At 39.5% G+C, this 27,130-nt stretch overlaps 1 protein-coding gene across 7 annotated transcripts in view; it reads right to left on the bottom strand.

Moving 5' to 3' along the window:
- The window catches only part of LOC5578353 (exostosin-1), a 538,741-nt gene that overhangs the window by 32,708 nt on the left and 478,903 nt on the right, over positions 1-27,130 (bottom strand). For all 7 annotated transcript variants that reach the window (XM_021850609.1, XM_021850605.1, XM_021850604.1 and 4 more), the window contains one exon: positions 11,062-11,181. In XM_021850609.1, coding sequence (XP_021706301.1) covers positions 11,062-11,181 — 120 coding nt within the window. The remainder of the gene's footprint in view (positions 1-11,061; positions 11,182-27,130) is intronic.

Raw genomic sequence — 27,130 nt, 5'->3', positions numbered from 1 at the left:
GATAACAAAATACAGTTATGCTCAAATATTGCTCAGTATTGTGTTAAAGATGCTCATAATAAATTTATCAACACGTTCACGAATAAAATTTAAAATTTTAATAGCCTTAAGTTCATCACTATCTTTCGATGCCGTTTGTTTCAAATTTGAAAAGAAACCAATTTCTTACGCTTGAGACAAAATTGGGATATTGGAACAGCACACTTTATATTACTATTACACCCGCGTAACGGCGAATAATTGTACCGGCAAAACAAACCATACTCACAACTCTCCTCTCACTTGAATTACTGCTGCGCACAGCCAAACGGTTATCCTCAGGGACTCCTTTAGGTGCGTTTGCTTCTCGTTTTCAGACTCACCAGAATTATTTATCTTATTCCCGGAGGATTCCCGTATTTCCATTTTTTTTCTATCATTACTTTAAACAAACTTTTGTGCTATACTTTATACTCGTCGCCAATGTAGAAATCACAAAACAGATCTTGCTTCAGTGAAGTACATAATCAGAATAATGTTTATTTCCTCATCCTCATTTGACACTCTTCTCTAGCCAACTTGATTGCATGAAATACCACAATACTACATAGACCAGTTCCGATGAAACTCCATTGCTTTACTACATGGATTTCTCTAGAAAGTGCTTCCAGAGACTCTACCGGTGATTCAACCTGAAAAATTTCCAGATTTGTCCAGGTAATTCTTCATAAATTTGGCAATTCGTCCAAAGATGATTCCAGGGTTTTTTTCAGAAAAATATAGAAAGAGATTTCTCCAGCAATATCTGTAAGTTATTCATCTAGATTTTTATCCACGGATACCCCAGGAATTTTCTCCAGGGATTTCTCCAAAAATGTCTCCAAGGATTCCTTCAGCAATTTTTACAGGTGATCCATCTGAGATTTTTCCAGCAATTTTTTCAGGAATGTTTCCAGAGATTACTCCAGAAAACCCATATTATGGTTCCTCTGTGATAATAGACGATGATCTTAAAGTCTTGATATGTCTTAAAAACGTGAAGAGAAGGCAATTTCAACGCACTCGCGACCTTGCTATGAAAACTATACACAGCCAATTCAGATTACCGACCCCAGTAAAATTTTACTGGGTTTTGGAACTACGGTTTTTTCGGTAATTTTTACGATTACCGAAAAAACCCAGTAAACTAAAATATGTTTTGATTGATAGAAATTACTGACTTAGTCAGTAAAATTTAAGAGCGTTTTTATTGGTTTTCCAGTTTCCAATGCTTCATGCTTTGCTTGTCCGGATTCTGTTTTTTCAGAAATCAATACAAATTAAAACCCAACCAACATGAGCATGGACATCGACATGCATTTTTCGTGCCAATAAACATCTACGGTATGCTCATATCTCAGTGGAAGTAATCGAAAAATGTGTGATAAGATCATTATTTGGTTGGTTTGCATACAAGAGGCAAACTCAATAATGCAGATGAATTTACCTCTTGTATGGAAACCAACCGAATTTACCAACGTAAGCAGTAATCGTTCTTAGCGGAGCCTTTTGGTTGCTTATAATGATTCAGTTTCTCACTAAATTTCGACTACTTACCACGAGAAAGCGCAAAATAGGTGCAGGAGCAGGTTGGTTGCCATAGCCGTGTCTCCCGGAGCCGGACGATTTTACAGCAGGAGATTCTCATTTGACACTTTCCCGCATGCGCATCTGTTTGTTTTGATTTGATTTTAACGACAAGTCAGTAAAAAACATCAACTACTGAATAGTCGGTAATTGTTGTTACTGACTTTTCGGCCTGTTCGGTAATGCAGCAAAATTGGGTCTGAAAGCTACTGTAGTTCAGTAAAAAGTAAAAATTATTACTGAACATCAGAAGTTTTCAATCAAAAAGCTGAAAGTTCGGTATTTTTATGATTTACAATTCGTACCCAGTATTAAAAATTACCGAACAACCGTGATTGAGTGTGTATGGCAGGATTTGGAGAAAGAAATCAAAAAACGTTTTTCATAATTAAGAAACTAAAAATTTGAAAATAAAATTTCTCAATTGAACCCTGGCTTTAAGCCCTTTTAGAAATTATCTAAAATTTTGAAAAATCTCAGAAGCCAATACCGGCATTGGAAGAGGAAAACAAATTATTATTAACCAATTGCGAAAAAGCTCAAAAACTTGCTCTGCAGTTTGAAAGCGCGCACAATTTTAATTTAGGACTTACTAGTCCAATTGAAAATCAAGTTAATACGGACTTCGAAAATATTCTCAATCAAGAGAACGTTTTCGAAAATTCCTGGGAGACTTATTTGGAAGAAGTGAGAACTAATCTTAAAAAAACTAAAAAATATGAAAGCTTCTGGCGTTGATGGAATTTCTACATCCTAATCAAGAAGCTTCCAGTAAGTAGCTTATCATTTTTAGTTGATATATTTAACAAATGTTTTCAATTAAATACCATATTTTCCTGACAAATGGAAAAATGCTAAGGTTGTTCCAATGTTAAAACCAGACAAAAATCCTGCAGAAGCTTCTAGCTATAGTCCAATCAGTTTGCTTTCCTCCATCAGTAAACTTTTCGAGAAGGTAATTTTGAACAGAATGATGGTCGACATCAAGGTAAATTCAATTTTGCCAATGAGCAGTATGGATTCCGCCATTCGACCACTCACCAACTTCTACGTGTTAAAAATTTGATTCCATTCAACAAATCTGAAGGCTATTCTACTGGTCTTGTTCTTCCAGACATAGAAAAAGCATTCGACAGTGTTTGGCATTGATTGCACAATTAAAAAACTTCAATTTTCGAACATACATTGTTAGAATAATCCAAAGTTGTCTGCCAATTCATACACTTCAGGTTAATAATCAGAATTTCAAGTTTGAAAGACTTTCTGTTAGAGCTAGTGTTCCTCAAGGCAGCATTTTGAGACAATTATTGTACAATAATTTTACATCATTCATTTTTCACATCAAAACATTGTTTGTGGATAACACAGGCCTCTCCGCCAAAGGCGAGATGTAATATGTTGTTAACAAAATGTTTAAAACAAATAAATTACTAATAAAAATCAAGGAATAAAAATAGCAATCAGCTTGGTCAATCTTTTGCAATGAAATCTCTGTTATCCAAAGAGAACAAAGATCAAACACAAACGGCGTCTATTAGAATAATTCACAACCGTCGATGCAACAGCTTTGCAGCAAGTTCAGAAGTCATCCCCCACGTCAGCCATTTGATTAACTTTGACTCACATGTTATAAAGCCATTGCACCGGTACACTTGTAGGAAGAGGTAGCAGCAATGCAATGTTTCCGTCTAATAGCCAGAGGAACGTTACCCGTTTGTTTCTCGTTCTCGGTGACACAACCAATCAGTCTAATGAGTCGTGATGTGCAGGAGAGTGGGACAATACGCAAACATGTCGAGTTCTAGCTATAGCTTGTGATGCTGTGATGTTGTTCATAGTGGATCCACTTTCCACCCCCACAGACTACTGACTGACTGCGGGCTCTCTTCTCCAGTGGATTGACTTGGCTCGGTCAAAGTTCTTCGCTACCGGGTTCGGTGCAACAGTCAGTCAGACAGTGTCGTCAACAAGTCCCAACACCACCCAACCATCGCACATAGGAGTAACTGAGCCATGTTCCTGACCATAAGTCGAATGTTTTTGGGGATTTTACATGCTTTTTATGCCACATTAGGTTACAATATCTTAAATACAATCAAACGGATTGAAAGTTTGTCACAATTGAGCGACATTGATGTATTTAACACTAATTATTTCATTCACTGTAGGGTAGGTATACCAATTATGAATGCAATATGCCAATAAAAGTGTAGATTAAGCATTTTAGTCACGTTCCTTAGAAGTAAGCATGACTTGTTGATGTTTATTACTATTTTGAAGCCTTGCGGATCAGACGAAATAAACTGTTTTAGCATTAAAACAATTTAAAGTTTAGTTTTAGTTTAGTTGCTATAAAGTAAAGCTATGCTGATGGTGTCTCGGTTCGATTCCCGGTCGGTCAGGATCTTTTCGTAGTGGAAATTTCCTCGACTTTCCTGGGCATAGAGTATCGTCGTACCTGCTACACGATATACGAATGCAAAAATGGCAAACTTTGGCTTAAAAGCGATTTTTCAAAAAACTCACTCCAGTGTCCTCACAGGATGAGCAATTCATGTGTGATTCAAGTCCGCTACATTTAAAAGTTGTGAAAATATCAATTATGAGTCATGTTTGGAATCCCGAGCAACACACATGTTATAATTGTGTATGATCAACTTAAATATGACTAGTTTTGGTCTTATATCAGTTGATAATACAGAATTATAACATGTGTGTTGCTGGGGATGTATTCGAAACAATATAATCTATTCTGTTAAAGCTTATGAATGTATAACAGACCATTTAAACGTATTTAAACATTTTGGCCATGAAATTGGTCCTGTCAATCCTATGTGCATCGCCCGGGTCGTATGACATCAGACGAAAATGTATCCCGGCGTAATAACTGTGGCGTACAAGTGGAAATAGTTTCACAAGTAGGTATCCGATTCACAGTGCGGTGTTGTTTGTATTGAGGCGGAATGGGGGAGGATATTTCTGTTCGTTGCTCTTATTCATATTGCACAGTGTGCTTTCTCTCTGCCCACCCACAAACTGGTGAAAAGAATGTACTTTGTAATGCTGCTGTGATTTCGTTTTCCACGGATATGGTTGCCGAGGTAAGTAGGTACCTATGTTCATCGGGTTGAGAGATAAAGAGTTGAAAGGCACGTTCCAGGTCGATGACTTCGGTCGTATAATGGATCGTGGTCTCTAATGTAAAGAACACAGATGTGCTTTAGTTGATGTTTCGTAGATTTGTTCGGAAAACATTAAGATTAGTGTGAAAAAAATCATAGCTTAAAGTAAACCGATAGATTTAAGTTCCTCTTCGTGGCATTATGTTCCCACTGGGACAAAGCCTATTACTCAGGTTAATGTTCCATGAGTCCTTCCACAGTCATTGATTCGAAGCTTTCCTGGCAAACAATGCTATTTATGGATTAAGCGTGCTGCGGTCACGATGATACTTTATGTCCAAAGGCGTTAACAAGTTGTCTATCAAGTTAGTAACACTGATTCAGCTTTAGCTCTTAATAATATACACCAGCTCCAGCTTTACCTTCATGGAGGGAGTTATCAATGTAGCATACACTATTATTGCTTGCATACTTCGTTCCAGATAGCTAGACCGCCGCTTTTTCTATGAAAGGAAATGTGTGGTAAATTTCAATAATTGAAACAAGGAAGGGCTTGTTTATGATTTTTGTCTAGTAAATTCAGTGCCCATTAATAAGAAGAACGATGGGTGGGAATCGTAGGTAATGCTCAGTTACATCCTTCGTAGATGGCCCGATTTTTATTGAATACTTCCCATTTCTCCCTTTGGTTGTAAATCCACCTAATTAACCCCTAGTTTTGTAAATCCATTTAAATAGTTTTGATATTATGCCCCAAATTTTCTTAAAGGTTCAGTAGCATCGTGTTTCCGGTTACATTTTGAATTGGCAATATCCTACGGGGTACCTAGAACCTACTATAAAGTGACCTGTGCATCTAATGGTTTTGAATATGGTGCTGGCAGCATCATTTTGAAGTTTGATGCCCACTTGGTATAGCTCCTGAAAATGTTTACATGATTGAAAATACAAACATGACTGACCATATTTACCGGAACCACTTTTATGGAAATGTTAATATTTCTAAAGATTCCCAATGAATCTTTATGCGTTCGCTGGCGTTCAACTTCCTATCAGTTCTAGTTTCTAGGAAAATTGTAAGCATCTATACAACTTCACAAAAATACAAGCGACAGGAAAAATGCCATTTGAACATGACCTTGGAAACTCCGGAACATCTCCAGTGTCCGGTGCCCAATGTGCATGCCCAAGCAAGTTCCTAAAACTAGGCCAAACTTGCCATCGGCTGCTTTTGGATGCATCCAATTTAATACATTTTTCATAAAGTTATAAGAATTTGAATTAAGGCAAAATTTTGGCTTACTCAATCATTTTGCCTATCCCTTGTACCTCTAAGTACCTGAAGAGCACTTTGCATTAGGTCGAAAAGAGTGCTCGACAAATTCATAAGTTGGAAAACTGCACTTGATGCAGTATTGGCAGTGTTGGTAAACTCACACTCAAATCCCAAACATTGAATCCTCACGTGAGAGCAAACTCATTTGAGATCTGCTTCACCAAACTCACGCATGGGATTTTGATTCAAAATCACGCTCATGTCGTCAAAGTTGTTGTCAACATTTGAAAGGTTTATTTTATTTCTAGCAGAAAAACAAAGAAAAGTGTTTTACGTGGAAACACAAGCCAATTAGCGAAACGTATTAGCCAACTCATGCATGTTATTTTAAATTCAAAAAGAACTGAAATGAATAGAGTGTTTAGGTTTAAAGTACGTCTTGAAGGATGTACTTATAAAATCTTTACATACAGAATAGAGTTGCTTATTTAATCCCCACGTCATACTCAAAGCACAATACAGAAAAAAATAAGTTATTTTCCGAAGACCTTCCAAACCACAATGAAAATTATCAAAATTGGCAACACTGCTGTAGTGAAATCGAATTTATTTTCCACTGGTGGTTCCGGCAAACTTTGTCTTGCCATCAAATAGGCTGTTGAAAAATGCTGACTCGTCCTCAAGCCATTTCGTGACATACAAACACAATCCATTTTTATTTATTTTCCATGTATTATACTTACATATTAAAAGTCTGAAATCGAAATATTTGGAGAAAACGTATACAAACCCAATTAACCAAATAGCACTTTACTTCGCCCTGCGTATCTATACAGCCATTCCATGAAAAACCGATTTAGTGGGTCATCGAATTCCGTGAAAATTTGCTATTTTGTTCCTTATCCGAAATAAGGATACACGTTTTTTGGATTTTTTGATTAGGGTGACCATTTCCGAAATAGGGTGACCAGGAAAATCGCGATTTTGCTTAATTTTTATTTTTAATTTTTAAATTTAATTTTTAATTATAACTTTTGAACCGTTCGACCGATTTTCAATCTTTTTGGACAAAATGAAAGCTGAAGATTTTGACTTTTCAGAAAAAAAAATATAAAATTTCACAAAAATTGTTTTTTTTTTACATGAAAAAAATCAATAATTTCCGTTTTTCGTGTTTTGAAGGCCTCGGGACCAAAGGGGCTATCGCTGTTCTCATTTTTTCTTGAAAGTTCAGTTAATTTTACGCTTACTGTCAAATTTTCCGGCCACATGAACACTCCCGAGATCCTTTGGCTACTTTTGGAAACTGGTTATGTGTACGAGTGTACTAACAAAAAATAATTGAAATCCGTTGAATATTCGCTGAGCGGTCAGAGTTCTAGTATTTTTCCTTTCATTCACTTTTTACGGGTTAAAAAACTTTTCGAGAAAATCAAGAATTAATCGCTATCATGGACTACTTTGCATTTTCATATCTTCTAGGCTGTGGAGGAATAAATGTGGATTACTTCATAAACCCTTTTGGATTGATGGGTAACGGGCAACTCAGAAGGCGGGCAGGATCTTTTGATTCGTTTGCGCAGGTGGACCAATGGCCAAAAACGGGGAGTATGTTAGGGACTCCAGTGGGCAACCACTAACACAGTTCGGGGCCGATGGGCTTGATGTCACTCGCGGGAATTAACCGAAGCAACTTGCGACTAATTACGTGCAATTATCGGTGCGAAAAACAGTAAAAACTGAGACTTTTTGGGAGAGCAACGAGATGCGCAATCACGTGCGTTTGCGGTTATTAATATTCTGTATTCATTGGGAAGTATGACAAAAAATCGAGAAACAATTCGTACAATAGATACATATATATCGCACTGTAGTGGTCGGCCGGCTGGTGAAGATGAAAGTGAGTTTCATTTGGAATGGTTCAAGAAATAGGGTAACTAAATTGGAGTTTTACTTTAATTCTCATCAGGGTAATTTTACACTATTTTTCTCATGCATTTGGAAACATGGCGGGAGTCTAGGAGTAATTCTTGGAAAAATCTTTGAACAAATGGTTGGAGTTTCTTGGAAGCACCCCTGAAAAAAAAATGCTTGTTCAAATCCTTGGATTGACTTCAGGAAGAATCTACTAAGACATTTTTGATGTTTCCTAGAGGAAGAACTTCCACAAAAAATCCTTTAAGAAATTCAAGTATCATATATTCAAGTACTGTTTGAAGGAATCTTTTGAGGAATTTCAAAAGGAATCCCAGGTAGAATCATTCGAGTAATTAATACTTACGTATAGAGTCATTCCCGAATTCCTTGTGCAACTCCCGATGGAATTTCTGGACAAACACTTGAAAGAATTGTAAGAGCAACATTAAAAAAAGCCTTGGACATAACCGGAACCTTGAAAGAATTTTTGGAGATATTCCTAAAAGACCTAAAGGACAGATCATTGAAAAAAATTTCAGTCAGAATCCCGCAATTCATTCCATAGAAGAATCCACTGTAAAATATCCTGGAGAACACCATGGAGAATCCTCTCGACGCATTTATGTTTGATTTCCTGTAAGAACTTTTAAAGCAATTGATATTATTTCCTAGCCGGATTGCAACTGAGTGCCTACTTTCTCGAAATAACTTTGCCATATTAGAATTCCCAAATTAGAAAGTACATATGATGATTCACATCTCAACATTCAAACTCCCTCTTACAGCCTTTACAAACCGCAAATGATAAGCTTTTACTAAATCCTCCATAATATAGGGCGTTGAATTTTCAATGGGCGGTGAGTACCCATGATTTGTGGCTGCAATCAATACAATATAGGCAGGATAAAAATTATTCAAATCTCAGCATAAACAGACCAGTAACGAAAAATCGGCATCTATTAAAAGTATTCTGAAGCGAAAAAGCCCAGAATACACTGCGTGAAACATATTATGCGAAACAATATAAGTGATAATTTAAGTGAAATGGCTTTATATGTATAATCCCACCCTTAATTAGCCTCAGCCTTGAGACTGGAGAATAAACAGGTTCTATTTGGTTCCCCCTGACCATTCTCTTCAATTCACGGTAAACATGAAGTTGTATCACACCATGAATTAGTGATCCCTGTAAGGTGGACTCTTACCATGGTGATTATACAAAAAACCGACCAATGGTATTGAGCGGCACTGAATGTAACTTGGTTTCCTGTAATCATCCATTGCTGTATCTCAAATAATCACTTCATGCAAGTGGGACAAATGGAAGACGTTTCCTGTTCAAATTTGGAAAGCCAATTCTCCGTAAATCTCTCTGTTCGCTTGCAATCAGCCTATAGTCATTAGTGGCAAAAGTTAATCATTTTGGGAATAAATTATTATTATTATTATGCATAATAAACCACTAATTCTCTAAAGTAGCTATTAACATGAACAGTTGACATTATCAATCACTCTTGTCCGTACATTTACAGTGGGACATGATGAGTCATACCAGATTGTTTGATTTGTTACAGCGAAAGTTCGATCCGTTTAAAAAACAGCAGTTTCCATTTCTCTTCATTTCAGTTCGGCTTTGAACTCCAAAACCAGAGTGAAATCAATACATTTTTCTAGCAAAGCAACATTTTTTCTATGCTGCTGCTATTGCTGTGAACTGTGAACAGAGATGCAGAAGGGAAGTCGAAAGGAATTCTTCTTTTACCGAAGTCAAATCTTTGAAACCGTTGATTGAAGCATGTGCCTTGGATCGGAAGGGGAAACGTTTGTTCGCTGAGCAAATCGGTACTTGATTTCTGGAGGAATTTGTATCTTGTTACAACCTTGTAAATATGCAAAGTCAAGCTCTTTGATCTTTGGGACTTTATGGAGATACGAATAAGAAATTCATCTGTATTTAACATGAAATATGTCTCGTTGTCCTGGCAGCTTCATTATACATTCCTTTTCATGGTAAAATCAAAACTCGACTGCCATAACAATTGTCATCAATTATACTTACACAAATTCGTCGACACCATAACGGTTGACGTTTTAGTACGTGTCGAAGCAATTCAATTTTCAATTTCGTCGCATGACAGGTAGGTTTTTATGAAAAATGACGCGCGAAAAACACAATTACCAGACAAACTTTGTCGAACGGAGACAGCGTCTGCAACTGATGGCTGCCTGTGGAAAAGTTGTGGTCGGTGGATTGCGAAGAAATGGCAAGAAAAAAATCGAAAACACAGAAACCCAATTTGACAGAAAAAAGTGGTTGAGATAAAGTCGCTGAAAATAACACCTGCCAGAAATAAGTGCCAAGGAATAAAGTTTCGGTTTGAATTTGGCTTTGCCGCAGAGGGCAAGTTTCTCCCCCTCGAACCCTTGTCGAGCGAACCAGTTAAGTCAAAACTCATTTTATTTTTTCTTGTTTTAGGGTGCGGTAAAAAGGATTGAAACATAATTCACAAAAAATATAAGTTTTACATATTTTTCAAACTTTACAAATTTTACATATATTACCTACAAAATTTATAATTTTTTACAATTTTACAAATTTTACAAATTTCACAAATTTAACAAATTTTACAAATTTTACTAATTTTACAAATTTTACAAATTTTACAAATTTTAAAAATTTTACAAATTTTACAAATTTTACAAATTTTAATAATTTTTTATTTAAAAATGACTTTAAGTTCAAAACCACTACCGGCAACACTCTAATGCCCTTTCGACATACAGTGCAGCTAAAAGTGATGCGATTGCAAGTCGTGTTTTTCAAAGAAGTTTTCCCATCTCGAAGAAACTCACGTCTCCGCACACAAAACCACCAGGCAAAGGTGCTCAAATCCATATTCGACGGGTGCACCTTCACCCCACCTGAGAGGCACACATGAAACTCCCCACAGCAGCGAAGGCTGTGAGCAACTTTTTAACTTACAAGTTGCTTCAAACTTTTCGAATCAACTCGAGTGCACCCGAAGCGTTCATATGGGAAAATTCAGGCATCGGTACCTGCTAAAGCTCTACTCGGTGACAACTCCCACTCAGGGCCACCCTCTCCCAAGTCCCATCCCCGTTAAGCGAAATCCAACTTACCTCGAACGTAGTAAAAACTATTTTCTCAATGGAACTAAAATAACGCTCCCAAAGCACTTGAGTTTGTTGACGTAAAGCTAGGATGCGGCTGGCGGAGATCGAACGTACAATGTCCGGCACCTGTGAAATGGAGAAGGAGAAGAACGGTGTTAGATTGGAACCGAAAAAAGCGAGTTGTGGAATTGAGAAATTGAGCGAAATGAAATGCAGCTGAAAGTTTTATTGAAGATCACCGGGGTGGTCAAGTGCCAGTATCAGTTTTGATTTCTGTAAACTTTTCTTCGATTTAGTGTTTTGCTGTCTCATATTGGACAATACGATGGTCATGTTTTGAAGTATTCTGATTAGTTTGGAAATTAGAAAGTATTTTCAGAAGCTTTGTACAAAGTTTAGCAAGATTGGAGTTACATTTTATTTTATAATGTCTGTTATTAACGTAATTTACGTAGCTTTTTTTCTCCAAAGCTCGTTGAATGAGCTAAGACTTATCAATGCAAAATAATGTATCAGAATGACGATTTTTGGTTCAAACATTGATGTTGAATTTCTCCCATAGTTTCCTAAAAGCCTTGGATCAAGAATCTCATCAAGTAATTTCTTAAGGATTTTAAATGGATTCTATCTACGATACCTTCGAATTGTTTTCGGAGTTCCTGCAGGATTTTGTGTAGATAATATATTATTTCAGCATTTTTTCATGAAATTATCTCATCAGCCTTTTTCAAAAGAAGCTAGTCATTATTTGGGAAATGCTCTAGGAAATATTCCAAAAAATCGTGTAAGTATTGGTTTAACAACCTAAAAACGGTCTTCTCAGAATCCTTTATTTTCGAGGATTTATCCATACCATTTGATTGTTTTTTTTTTCAAGGATTTATTTTGTCAAAAAAATCCCTCATAGAATCCACAGGAATATCTTTAGAAAGTTGTTCAAGTTCCGATTAAACTGCTTATTGTCAATGCAATATGAGCTACTTCTGTACCCAAGGGTTGGGTTAATTAATCTTCTCGTTCCAGAGAGCGAGTAATGGCGCTCAAACCAAAGCTCATTAGCTAGGACATAAGGTGGAAATGCCTGTGCCCCATCCCTGGAAACAGGCACGCATGGAGTGACAATAACTTTCTTATGATGAAAACATTTTATTCAAATTCACCCAATTACAAAACATATACTCATATAACAACATATACTCAACAATTGATTTGAATCCGGTCGCATCACTCGCTTATAGTGAATTCTAGAATATTACCGTACCCTATATCCAACTCCTTGACATCTATGAGGGCGTCGGTGAGTTGCATGCCTCTCCTTAAGTAGGTGTCATATCATCACAGAACAGATGGGAAAGATGACAACAAAAACAGCTGCCAAAATTAACGCGAACACTAGCACACCTGGTGGCGGCGGGCAAGCTTTTTACACTGTAAAGTATTTGAAACATGTACTGAATTAGACAAGAAAACTCGTCTAAAACTTTTTTGAGATCTCTACTCCAAGGTTGTTGTAAAAGAAAGGTAATCTCCAGAAAAAGTGGAATGTTTTCATTCAATCTAAGTCTTAGTCTAACGATAGATGGTTTTGAATTTCCTCCCTGTTTTAGTAATAAGATCGTATAATAGTTTACAGAATTGAATTAAAATATGAATGAGATAAATGTTCGTTAAAATCATTTTTTAAATCTTTCAGGAATATCAATACCTTTAATTTAGTCTACCGGAAATTTTTCCGGAAATTTAAAATTAGTTACTGAACACAAAATGGTCAAGTTTGGAAGCTTAGACCTCGGCTTCTAGTGATCCGATTACCTTGTAATTTTAATCGTAGCTCAGACATAACTTGAATTTTTCCTGAAATAAAATTCACAATTCATTATTTTTACACACATTGTTATTCAGTTATTGCAAATATAACATTTAGCAAAAACAGCATTTCATTTTTTTCATAATATTTTGAAAACAGGCAATTTTACTGTAAAATTTTATTTACAAACTTGTAAGTATTAACAAATGTAACATATATGCAGAGGAAAATTTATTGCCATTTTCGTCTTAATTTGTGTTTTGTTATTACTCAAAAGTTTTTTTTTTGTGAAATCTCGAAAACTTATTCAAATAGTCTCAAGTCAGAAAAGTGAATAAACTTACTTTATTGATCCTACGTGAATCGCAGACGAAATTCCACATGTTCCGCTCCTACCTAACTAGATTTTTCACTTTTAGAACGTTTAATTTCCGGATTTACAAAACGACGAAGGTATGATTCGCAACCTAATGCCTACTTACGCCGCCCCACTGTATAGAGAGACAAAGTGACTTAACCACGAATTAAAATAATTTTCGATAACATTTCCTCATTTTTCTTCTTTCTTTTCTTTAATGAGCAGACTAAGAAGAGAGTAAAGGAAGATTTCTTTAAAAGTTACATTTTCAGAATTAAAAATAAATGGTAGGTGACCTAAACGCTTGGTGTGTTTGTTCAAGAGTCTCCAGAATTTGTTTTTGAGATTCAGAGGATTTCAAACAGAATAAACTTCTCTTCATCAGTTCTATTGATTTTCAATTCGCCTATTTGAATATGTAGAGTAGTTATACGGCTAATATAGTGATACTTGGGATGTCGGGTCAGCAAGTGTACGTAAATTCATAAAAAAAAACTATATTCTAAACTTTTTCTCATATTGTCTCTTGACTCGAAACATTTTGACGTTTGATCGGCCTGCTGGTTTACTGAACTAGGCTCATGTTCATCCATGTTAAGGTGAAGATGAATCGAAGCCAAACCTCATTTTTTTAAGAGCACGAATCTGGAAAACCGGACATCCGTTTAAGCTGGAAATTTAATCGATTGGTCACGAGCTAGTGGTGACCAATCGATTAAGTTTTCAGCTCAAACGGGTGTTCGGTTCTTCAGATTCGTGCTCTTGAAAATTTGAGGGTTGGCTTCGATTCATCTTCACCTTAATACCATTTAACAATAATTATTCTGTACTAGTGGTCCCGGCAAACTTCGTCTTGTCATCAAGTAGGCTGTTGTATACACTATGGATCGTCCCATACAAAATGACAGTTCCGTTCACTCTCGTTTTTCCGGCTTTCCCGTGAATATCCTGGGATTTTTATACGCACAAAAACGTCGGAACCCTTGACGAACAAAACGGAGAAAAAATCATTCAAATCCGTTAACCCGTTCGTAAGCCATTCCGTGACATACAAACACCATTCCATTTTTATTTATATAGATATATTGAAAAAAAAAAACAATGAAGTGGAGTTAGTTTTAGAGATGGCGACCATTATGATACAACCACAAATCATATTAGAAGTGTCGGATTAGTTTGGTATCTACACCACGCTTATTGCTCATATCACGCTCAACATTGCGGTTAAAGGCTGGTTTTCTACTGACAAGAAAAGGAATCGCCTATTTCGATGCGTGGAAAATTTCTTCCCCGAAATGGTCAAGAAAATCACATTTTTTGATCCCAGTACGCAATTGAGAAAAAAAAATGTCATTTCAAAGGGGGCTCCCTGAAAGAAATTTCTTGACCCATTCAGTCAGGGAATTTCTTTACTCTTCTTGAGCGAAACAGCATACTTAGCTTAAGACGCCTAATCGGTTCGATGTAACTCCGCACTTTTTAAGAAATTCGTGGAGATAAATTATCAACGATTAGCATAAATTACATTTAATAAACTACAGAAACATCAACTTAAAATGCACTATTTTTTTCTAATTTCGGAAAACGCACTCTGGTAGAATACCAGAATTAGGTTATCGTTTCTTCTCACTGGCTATGAATCAAAAGTAAGCCATCAATTGTCCTCTGGATAGCATATCTGATGCGCTATATAACGCGCCATGACAGGCGCTGAGTCTGAGGATTTGGAGAAAAATCTTTTTCATGCATTTCAAACTAATGGTGCCGGTGCAAAGTAAAATTGTATTCATTTATTTCAATGAAATAAAATAACATAACACCGCGACAAATTAATCAACCTTGCACTCGTCTAAAAACTTGCACAACTGACTGACAGCTGTTTTTTTCTGCTTTACTTACATCATAGCAAACCTTTGGTGGAAAACAATAAAGAAAACTCAACTCATAGGAATGAATGAATAATGTCAACCACATTCTTCACGAGAGTGTTAATGCGATCGTGTTGGAAGAGCCGCTGCGTGCACATGTTTGTGTTGGAAAATCAAACCCGTTTTAAGCTAAAATTGTGTGCCTCAACAGCATGTAGAAAAACTGTATGATCTATTGCACTAAAAATAAAATCACCATCTTTTTTTTCCCTTGAAATCGAAGTAATGCTTCAGAAAATGTTTCATTGCACTACACATGCAATTTGAAATGCGTTCATAGATTTCCATGAGAATTGGTTTTAATTCGAACGAAATTTTGTTCGATGATTGCTCATGCTTGAATGGTTGATGCTTGAGCATTACGCGATAGAAGAAAAAGGTGCACATGATTGAATTTAACGTTTTTTTCGATAACAAATTCATTCACCGTGCCGCAAGGGGCTGAAGAAGGATGGTAGTTGTTGGTTCATGTCAAAAACTCCGGTCGCACATATGGGTCAATGCACAACAATCTTCCTCTCTCTTTTACTCTAACATAAAATTTGTAAACAACAAGGCCAGTAAACGTCAAAATCCCATACAAAATCAAAACAGTGCAGAGCCCCATAGCATGTAACCAGTTGCCACACCATTTTTCTACACTTTCCCAATCCAAAAGGATGTGAAAGTCAATAATCAGAGGAAAACTGTTTATATTTGAAATTCTTAAAGTTTCGGGCCTTTGTTGACAAATGTTCCGATTTAGGCTCAAGGCTTCGCATTATGCGTTTTTTTTTTGTTGGGGCAGCAGGGACGACAGTCCAGGGGCTTAACGGACCCCCCCCCAGGACCTCTGCGAGTTGGGGAGTTGCCCAGGATGTGGTGAAGTTCGCAGTGGGCTCTGATGAACCTTCATAAAAACCACAAAAATCCGAATGCAACTCTGTCACAGCGACCGGTGCCGCTTAAAGTACCCTAGCCCAAACTAACAGGAGTGCCAATCGGCACATCAGGATTGATACCAGTGAGATCCTGATTATGGCATACTGGTCGCGATACAAACGGACAAGGCATGGAATTACGAGTAGGAGTGCTTCGAGCACATTGGGACCAACGCCAGTACGGCCCCAATTATGTATACTGGCAGCGCACGACAAAGGACAAGTAACGGTATATGTACTGGATAATATGCTTTGAGGCTGACAGCGGCGACATTCTACTCCCTTAGTAGGGTCGGATGACACTGGCCTGAAACGGCGAGTGGGTTAATGGCGCAGGCTGCCCCCGTCCCGTAAAACCGTGGCAGGCCTTAGAGTACGTTCCAAATCCGTCGCCTGGTTGTTCCAACTGGGCGGGAGTAGGCTCAGATGCCATTACCTGACCTGCGCCGATCCGGCTCTGAACATAGTACCCCATAAAGGACTATGTCAACCCTAGCATGGCCTCCCTGCTTGCATAGATAACCATGGGATTATAAAGGCGACTATTCCAGCGGAGATGGATAGCGGCTCTTAGGGGGACCCATAAGAGATGATCAACCAAAACAAACAACTAGCGGAATGTGAAGGAGAGGCTTCTGGACCTATCAGTAACCGGCTAAGGTTCCCGCCAAGGAAGGAGGCGACCAACTTTATTGAAAACAGTGTGGGCAAAAGCCTAGATACTGTGACGACGACAGGCACTGGCCGCTCCAGTGCAACATGTGTGGTGACCGATGGCCCGGGACTAATCGAGGCCATGGATCGCAATAGGGAGTACCTCCCTAAAATGCAGGTAGCTGCTGAGCAACTTGATGTCATCATCGAATATGTTAAAAGCAAAACAAATATCAGCAAAGACTTGAAAACAAGTCTACTGAAATTGCGACAATCAGTCCTAGCTGCAAAGCAGGACTACGAGAAAGCCAAGGAACAACTGGGCAAGGTAGAAGGCCAAAAAGACACTAGGTCGTGTCAGACCGAAGTGTTTTCCTTCACAGGCAACGCGAATATATCTGATGATATTATTCGATACGCGATGCGGAAGAGGGAAGCTTCCGGGGATGAATACGAGGCGAAAAGACGTATGGTTGCTAAGAGAAAAGTGACCTACGCGGCCGGCCGCCTCCAAAGCGGAAAAGCTGGCACGAGCCAAGCCCCGCGATCAAGAGGACATGGCAACAAAGGAGAGGCCAACACCAATCCTAAGGCCAAGAAAGCCAAGAAAAAGGAGCCACGGGTTAACCGGAACCAGGCAGTGCATCCACAGGAACCACGGGCGCAAGGCAACAGCAACCCGTGGATACGAGTTGGAAATAAGAAAAAACAGAGGAAACCGAAAACGGAGCCCAAGGAGAGCGCTAAACCGAAAACAGCGAAACGTAGGAATTTAGGCGAAGCCCTCGTTATCAAAACGGAGGAAGCAAAATACGCCGAGGTTCTGAAGGCGATGCGAAGCACAGAGAAGCTATCGCCATTGGGCGCAGACGTGCGAAGCATAAGGCGAACTAGGATTGGTGAAATGATCCTAGTCTTAAAGAAGGACGCCAAGGAAAAGGGTGCAGTCTATAAGCAACTGGCACAAGAAGTACTTGGTGACGAAGTTGATGTAAGATCCCTTACTGCTGAAGCGACTCTCCAGTGTAAAAATCTGGATGAGGTCACCGATGCAGCGGAGGTCTCGGCTGCCCTCAAAGAGCAGTGTGACATCGACGTAGCCAGAAAGGCCATCCACCTTAGAAAGGGCCCGCAGGGCACCCAGGTGGCGGCGATCAGGCTGCCGGTCGCAGAGGCCAACAAAGCGAAGAACTTGGGCATACTCAAGGTAGGCTGGTCGGTTTGCCGGCTGAGCATACAACAGCCTCCTGAAGTTTGCTTCAAGTGTTTCGGGAAGGGCCATAAGTCGTGGAATTGCAATGGTCCCGACAGAAGTAAGATGTGCAGAAAATGCGGCGCTGAAGGCCATAGGGCAAGCGATTGTAAGCAAATCGCTAAGTGCCTAATATGTGTCGACAGAGCAGACAACGGACACTTAACGGGCGGACCCAAATGTCCGGGCACAAGCGGAGTATCAAAGCAGCCAAAACGGAAGTAACACAGTTAAATTTAAACCACTGTGATGCAGCCCAGCAGCTACTTTGGCAGTCAGTCTCGGAAACCAAGACTGACGTGGTGTTATTATCGGACCCATACCGCATACCAGCCAACAACGGGAACTGGGTGGCGGATAGGTCTCAACAGCTAGCAGCTATAGGGGCGACAGGACGATACCCAATCCAAGAAGTAGTCTCTAGCTCAAATGACGGTTTTGCGATAGCAAAAATCAACGGCGTGTTCTATTGCAGTTGTTACGCGCCCCCAAGGTGGTCGATTGAGGAATTTTCCCACATGGTTGACAGGATGATGGCCGAACTAGCTAATCGGCAGCCAGTAGTGATAGCTGGCGACTTTAATGCATGGGCAGTGGAGTGGGGTAGCCGCTGCACCAATCAAAGAGGCCAGCTATTGTTGGAATCCCTGGCCGCATTAAATGTAGAGCTGGCAAATGTGGGTACAGTGAGTACCTTCCGCAGAAATGGTGCAGAATCGATCATCGACGTGACGTTTTGTAGTCCTAACCTTTTAGGTACCATGAACTGGCGCGTTGATGACGGTTATACTCATAGCGATCATCAATCGATTCGCTATAGTATAATACCAGGCGGGCAGAAGGCAGCGCGATGTAACTCGACCCAAGCCCGAGGATGGAAAACAGCGCGCTTCGACGGCGAAGTATTCACTGAAGCCCTGAGGCGCGAACGAAACACTCTGGACCTAAACGGTGAAGAGCTAGTTGCTATGATATCACGAGCGTGTGATGCTTCCATGCCGAGAAAAGCCCCTCCTAGAGAGAACAGGCCGCCAGTGTATTGGTGGTGCGAATCAATTGCAAATCTTCGAGCAATCTGCCTTCGGGCTAGACGAAGAATGCAACGCGCACGCATAGAAGCAAAAAGAGAGGAACGCGGTGCAGCATTCAGAGAGGCAAAGTTGGCTCTCAAAAAGGAAATCAAGAGTCGAAAACGGGCATGCTTTGAAAGTCTATGCGAGAGTGCCAATTCTAGTCCATGGGGTGACGCCAACAGAGTGGTAATGGCAAAGACCAAAGGAGCCATAGCGCCCTTAGAGAAATCGCCCGAGTTGCTGCGATCGATAATCGATGTACTCTTCCCGCACCATCCCATAAGCCCATGGCCCCCAGCGCCGTATGCGGCAGATGAAGGAGAAGAAGTGGCGAGAGTGACGAACGAAGAGCTGGCAGAAGTCGTGAAATCATTCGCGTCAAACAAGGCACCGGGACCCGATGGTATCCCGAATGTTGCCTTAAAAGCGGCAGTGAACACGGATCCGAACATGTTCAGAACTACGATGCAACGCTGCATTGATCAAGGAATCTTCCCGGATGTATGGAAGCGACAGAAATTGGTGCTACTACCAAAGGCGGGGAAACCACCAGGGGACCCGTCTGCGTATAGGCCTATCTGTCTACTAGATACGACGGGCAAGTTATTGGAGAGGTTGATTCTCAACAGACTAGTACCGTATACGGAGAGTGCGGACGGCCTGTCCAACAACCAGTTTGGATTCAGAAAAGGTAAATCTACTCTGGACGCCATCCAGTCGGTCGTTCAAACAGCTGAGGTGGCAATCGAGCATAAAAGGAGCGGCATCCGTTACTGCGCGGTTGTCACTCTGGATGTGAAGAATGCGTTCAACAGCGCAAGCTGGGAAGCAATAGCACACGCGCTTCACCGCCTCAAGGTACCGGTGCAGTTGTGTAAGCTTCTAGAAAGCTATTTTGATGGTAGGATTCTACTGTATGACACAGAGGAGGGGCAGAAAAGCGTTCGAATTACCGCGGGAGTACCTCAAGGTTCAATCCTGGGCCCGCTGTTATGGAATGCGATGTACGATGACGTACTGAGGCTGCCCCTTCCGACGGGTGTTAAGATTGTTGGCTTCGCCGACGATATCACCCTAGTGGTCTATGGTGAATCGATGGAGGAAGTAGAGTTGACAGCAGCGCACTCTATTTCCCTGGTTGAGGAATGGATGAAGTCTAGGAAACTAGGACTGGCCCGTCACAAGACTGAGGTGGTGGTGGTCAACAACCGCAAGTCCGAGCAACGGGCGCTTATCTCGGTAGGTGATTGCACCATAGAGTCCAAGCGATCCCTTAGGCATCTTGGGGTAATGATCGATGACAAGCTGAGCTTCGCTTGCCACGTTGAATATGCCTGTAAAAGGGCATCTACGGCTATAGCGGCGCTTTCGAGGATGATGTCTAACAGCTCTGCTGTAATTGCCAGCAAACGCAAGCTGCTGGCAAGCGTGGCGCTATCCATACTAAGGTATGGAGGACCAATCTGGTCAAAAGCGCTTAGAACGAACAGAAACCTAAAGCGGTTGGAAAGCACGTACAGGATAATGTGCTTAAGAGTAGCAAGTGCATACCGGACGGTATCTAAAGAGGCCGTGTGCATCATAGCCGGGATGACGCCCATCGGGCTCATCATCAAGGAAGATGTTCAATGCTTCAACCAAAGGGGTACCAGAGGAGTCCGCGACACGTGTAAAGAGGAAACGCTCAGAAGCTGGCAGCAGGAATGGGATAACTCCACTAAGGGTAGATGGATCCATCGACTAATACCAAATGTGTCAGATTGGTATGGTAGAAGCCATGGGGAAGTGAACTTCCACCTGACGCAGTTTCTGTCAGGACATGGTTGCTATAGACAGTACCTGCATAGGTTCGGGCACTCAGAATCTCCTGCGTGCCCCAATTGGGCTGGTGTAGAGGAAACAGCGGAGCATGTCGTGTTCGATTGCCCCCGTTTCATTGTTGTGAGAGGTCGCATGCTCACTACATGCGGAGGGGACACGTCCCCCGACAATATTATAGAGAGAATGTGTGCGGATGCCGAGTGCTGGAATGCAGTAACTACGGCTGTCACTCACATTATGTTAGAATTGCAGCGTCTATGGCGCGCCGACCAAGAGTTGGCTGCAGAGGATTAGCCCTGCCGAGGCTGGTCCCTTGTAGCATTGTTTAAGTCGGCTAGGAGAAGCAGTTTGCCTAGGCTACTTCTGCTACACGTGTTGTGCTATATGCACTGGTCCCTTCCCGAAGAAATACCGTAAGGTGGTTCCGGGAAGATGAGGGTCTGAGTCCAAGGGTCATGTCGATGCACTGTTCACCACTTGAGCAATTCTAAATGAATTGCTCATGCACAGTGCATAGGCTGGTTTTAGCGGGTCGTCGTTGGTGCGTCATCCCCGCATTCCCTGAGTTATCTTCTCAGGGGATCTGTTTGCAGATTTCCCCCTTGTAAAAAACAAAAAACAAAAAAAACAAAAAAAAAAAAAAAAGGCTCAAGGCTTTACCGCAATGTTTATATAACGTCAAACAGCGATGGAAACCATTTTAGACGAAATTAATGTCAATGTCCTGCACTCTAAATTCCGATGGGGCAAACAATGTTTTATTCGCCTACTCTTCTATGTATTTTCTCGTACTCTAGCCGAAAATGGCTTTTTGTTCTAAGATGGCTATCTGTTCTGTGATATCATCCTAGTAGGTATTCCTGACCATGCTCTTCTCTTTCCGTGAGCACCTCTTCCATATGGCCCATACGAAGATACTCATGCATAAACGCCGTATACATAGCCTTTAGCTCTAGGTTTTTCATGGTTTGCCAACCGCTTCTCCATAGACAAATAGCGCTTCTTTGGTATGACCTTGGAACATCCTAATTTCTCCAACATGTGCTTCTTCTTCGGTAACTGCACCCGATATTTTCCATCTGGATCTCTAGTAGATGCTGAGAACTGCCAATCTGCCAACACTGGTCATAGTGGAGTGAATTCCGGACGCCCCTCTTTACTATGCATCACCGCGACAGCGAAGGCAAACGGACGTCAGTGAGAGCAAACAATAGGTTTCTCAAATCCTGCAGTAAAATACTGAATGTAAGTCACGAGCTTTGTACTAATGAAATTAATTTAGAAACTAATGAATTCTTCAATAAAATTACAGCTTTTAAGCTGCTTCTTTAACGAACTACTACAAGAAGTGTTTGAACTGCTTTGAAACCTGAACGATCCGCAACAGTAGTTGTCTCCTCGTCCTCGAGGTTGTGAGCTATTCACATTGAAAAATTCAACTGTTTTCAAGCTTTCCAATAGTGTTTAGAGGCGATTTTCCGTCAAATGGGAAAATATAACAATTTGTAGAAGATTGGCTCGTTTTTTTGGCTTCTACATAATTTGTATGGAAATTGCTGAAAATCTTCAAAGCCGTTCTTCTCCAAAGCTCCGTTTGATTCTATTTACTACATGTTTCCAGTTTGTCTCTGGTAAGAGAAAAGTATTTCAAATACTGACAAGAATAAAGTTTTTGGGTTTTATTTTTATGATCGGAAGGTTTTAAAATATCCCATCGGAGAAATTTTGAGTTTTTCCACTTTTTAGCTAGGTTTTCATATACAGCCAATGAAAATCACGTTTTCCTATGCATTTCAGCCCATACAAAATGTATGGAAAAAAAATTCGCCCATAGAATATTTTGAAATCTTTTGATTATGAAATTATAGAGCAAATACTGATCTCTAGCCAATCGCTTTGCCACACTGAAAAGAACTTTGACGTACTAAATGGAACAAAAAATCATCGTGTGAAATTTTTCTATCATAAATCTTACCTTCCTCAGCGCCCACCTTTGGAGAGTCCGCCTTCTCATAAAAATAAAAGGTCAGAGTTCTATACCAAAGTGTGATAACAACTCTATATCTATCGTCCTTCCTGTGTCTGTTCCCAATGGCTACTCTCGGTTTCAATTGTCCGGAAAACTCAATGCAACAGATTCTCAAACAACCCATCATAAAACTCCTATTACCGACTTAATGTACATACAAAGTACGTACAATCTCGCTCGTTAGGAAAAAAGGATCTACCATCTTCATCCCATTATTCCCCATTCGATACCGGTTTCAAGCAGGGACCTGCTATCGGTGCCACCGTTCAATGACAAGGGCCACTAACGCCGCACCGTCGTCGACGACCAAGGATGAGCATCAGCATCGTCACCTAATGGGAAATTAATGGTCGTCCGCGTCGTCATCGTCGTCGTCGTCACTGCGAGGAAACACCTTTTCCGCCCACCTCGAGATATATCAAAACGACCAAATGAGGGCGAAGAAGTCGACGAGGCATAGAGGTCCAGTTTTTTGAAAAAGCTGGCAAAGCCATAAAATGGTGACTTTGTTCAAACCCTAAAACATGTTCTACAATACCGATCATGATGAAAGTAAAATTTAAATTTTCGCAATGATATTTTGAACCTGAACAACTGTGCGACGGTGTACTTTAGAGAGGATCGATTTTTAAATGGGTTCCGCACTTTAAAGCTCAAATCCCCCTAGTCTCGTCCCAGTTGAGGAACAAAAACATGAAAATCATTGTAATTAGCAGCGCGAAGCCACTCCGCCAGGGATTATGCTAGGTAATGGTTCCTGATGGTTGGCATATTTACGATCGAGTGTCCGAGGTCCGACGCCGAGCCAATTATTTACATTGTCTCGGAGAAAACTTTAAGCTTGGCACACATTATGGGCCTGCCTTTCTCTGGGACTGGGAAATCGCCTGTTTCAATTCCCAAGCATATTTTTTCCAGGACGTTTTTTTTTCTCTTCGAAATGTAGCCGAAAAAATCCCCATTTTGTTCGCTTGAATAAAGCGTTGTTGGCTCGAAAGAAAGGGAATAAATTGCGAGTAAGCAGCGGAGCGAAGCGAGCTTTTTGGTAGCATTCATATGGTAGGTGTGCAGGAGTCTGAAAGAAGGATCCACAGTGGGAACGATTCGCCGCGGTCCATTTACTACCGATTGCTGCTGCTGAGCTTTCTTTTCCCCTTTTCAAGAAGTGGTGCACAGGTGTTAGCAGGAGGGCATTATCCATTCATGCGAGGAGTTGCAGAAAAGTAACGAGCATTAACCTGAGCATATGAAACCGACTATCCCAGATAAGTGGGGCTGAAAGCTATATGAGTGATTCCAAGCAACAGCACCAAAATTTGGTAAATTTTTTAATTCATTTTTTTCTATTGAGCTGAAACTTTGCACAGTTTTCCAGTTCCATCTAAATCGTCATTTTCCGATATCAAATCTTCAAGTTGAGTTAGTCGTGACTTTTCAAAAGGGTGTATGTGAAAATGGTTCAAAAATATTCAAAAAGCTGCACAGCAAAAACGGTTCGTTCGATTGTTAGACAACTAAAGAAACAAAGTTAGACAACTAAATAAAGATTCCAAAAAAAATACACACAGTAAAAAAAAATTTTTTTTTGCATTAAAAAACATCATTTTTGTCATAAAAACTCAAATATCTCAAAACCCTATCGGAACACCAACGTAATTTTTTGAGGGAAAACGGTCCATTATATTAGCTATCTACCATAAAAATTTGGTGATGGTAAACCAATAAACAAAAAAGTTATGACATTTCAAACATGTCACAATTTTCACATTTAGTAGAAAAAAATTTTTTTTTTCGGTGTAAATTATTACGGGAACCGCAGTTTGTTGCTGATTTTATTGTTAAGGGCCTTGCGTGAATTAAACAAGTCGTTTTCATGTATTCATTAGTATTATGTATATTATATGTATAAATATTATGTATATGTATAAATATTATATGTATATGTATATATGTATAAATTAAAATGAATTAACAGATTACACGAAAATAAAATTTTTTTTTACCAGGATATTTTTTTTTAGAGTATGATTGATGAGTTTCTAAATGTTATATATAAACTTTAAAAGTTTTGGATTTGGGTATGCGTTATGAGATCATGAAAACATTTTATTAATACTTATTTATTTATTTATTGTTATTCAATTTTTTTACAATATCGAACACTTTTGCATCATTATCAGTACAGTTCGAGTATAGTTTTGCTTTAATTTTATTTTCTGACAATGGAATGAAACAGTGAAATTTTTGGGTTCCTTGGATCGTTTTCGCGTTATTATATTGCTCGCTGAGCTCTGATGCCGTTAATTCGTACTCTTCAGTAGTAGTAAAACAAAATGATAATTTTGTTAAAACATCTTCTTTTCTGCGATTCGCCCAATCAAATAGTTCTTTTGTAGTTTTAATTGGATGCTCACGTTCTTTGGCTAAACTTGCTCTTGTGGCCATGCGCTTTATGGTTCCTCCAATAGCATCACAAGGACCTTTGCCATGTGACGTAGCAAATAAATGCCATTCTGCATCAATTCCGTACTTTGATTTAAATTGACATAGGCTCGAAAAATTCTTACGGTTTTTGTACTGCGATGCTGCTCCATCAGACATGAAATATATCTTTCTGATTTCTTTATCCTTATCAACGCGTAAAAAGTTAATCATTTTGGCAATGAACAAATTTACAGATACTGAGTCGTGTCTTAAATCTTCGGAAATTACAATAAAACTAAAATGTTCAATTTGCGTACTTCCATTGAAATAAATAACAAATGGATGAATTGTAGCTTGTTGTACGTTCCAGTGATGGGACTGCACTTCATCTTGCAATACAAAGCTATAGTTTTCAGAAAACTCACAAATGACTAAAAATTCACCATCTTGTAATGTATTTTTCGTATTTTTCAAAAAGCGGGATTGCTCTGTTTTAATAAAGTCGCGAGGAATTAAACTTTCTAATTTCAAGCAAAAAAATGACACAAACTCATCTACAGGTTTAACAATAGTTTCTAGGTCACACCTATCCGTGGTCACCCATTGCTCAAATGATAACTGATCAATATAATTTTCTTTAAACTCAAGATCGTAGATAGCAATTTGATGTTGTATTTTCACACAAAAGACTACCAGTTAACATTTTAATATCCTTTGATAAATTGATTCTTGTCAAACTTTGTAAGATTAGGTTAATATTTTCGTGTGTTGTGCACACAAACATTATGTGTTCCTGAATTGGATAGAAGCTTGCATTGCCTTGGACGAAGGCTTGCAAATGAGGAAAAACCTACCTTAATATTTTCGTTAATTTCCTTGAAGCGTGTATACGCTTCTTTCAAAGTAGTCATCATTAATCGTTTTTGGATTGCTTGACGCTTTCCATCTTTTTTTACAGATACATAATCTTTTTGGCCAGGCATAGCTCTACTTACTTCATCGTCTTCAAAATATTGAATTATTTTTTCTTTTGTCTCATCTGTTAATGAAGTACTCGACCTAGCATTTTTGGTTGCAAGACAGTTATTTTTGAATTGTTTTGCCTCTTTTGCTGTATTTCTATTGGTTTTGAACTCATCAATGGCGTCTTGAATAGACCACGAGCTTGGCAGCATCGACAAAATCAATAATTTTTCTTTCCTTGTCGTGGCTAGATTCGAGAACCTTTCCTTCATATTCATAATTACCTCATCGTAGTCTGTATTTTCCACATCCTCAGGTCCTAATTTGAAGAGGTTTCTTCGTACAGCTTCGTTGATTTCACGGTATTTTTTCTCGGGATAATTGACATAACCCATCTTCGTCCATTTAATCGGAGTCACTTTTATTCCAGCTATCCCTTCGTTGAAGCGTTCGATGTTGATCTTCTGGATGCACTCATCTTCTGATTGATTTGTTGAAACAGATGTCGCTGATGGTACCGTGGCAAGACTATCTGCACTTGGTACTTCTGGTAACTCCTCAGTTGTTGTCAGTGCATCTAGTAATTCCTCAGTTGTTGTTGTTTTCGAACTTCCTGCAACCTGATCCACCGATGATGTACAGATTGCCCGTTTGTCAACGTTTAAACGGCAGGACGTACAAATGCGTAAATTTGTATTCAATGTAGACATTGGAGCATAACCAGCCGCTTTCAGTTTATCTATGGTGCTTTCGGTGAGATTTCGTAGCTCTTTCGAACACTTTTTTTCTGCAAACGGCCTGCAACAGTTGAGAAAGCGACTACTCATGTTGCTCGTTAGATTTTAA

Source organism: Aedes aegypti, chromosome 3 (genome assembly GCF_002204515.2).
Source record: "Aedes aegypti strain LVP_AGWG chromosome 3, AaegL5.0 Primary Assembly, whole genome shotgun sequence".
NCBI classification, from domain to species: Eukaryota; Metazoa; Arthropoda; class Insecta; order Diptera; family Culicidae; genus Aedes; species Aedes aegypti.
The sequence above is the reverse complement of the archived record's forward strand: the minus strand, read 5'-3'. Positions and strand labels throughout refer to the sequence as shown.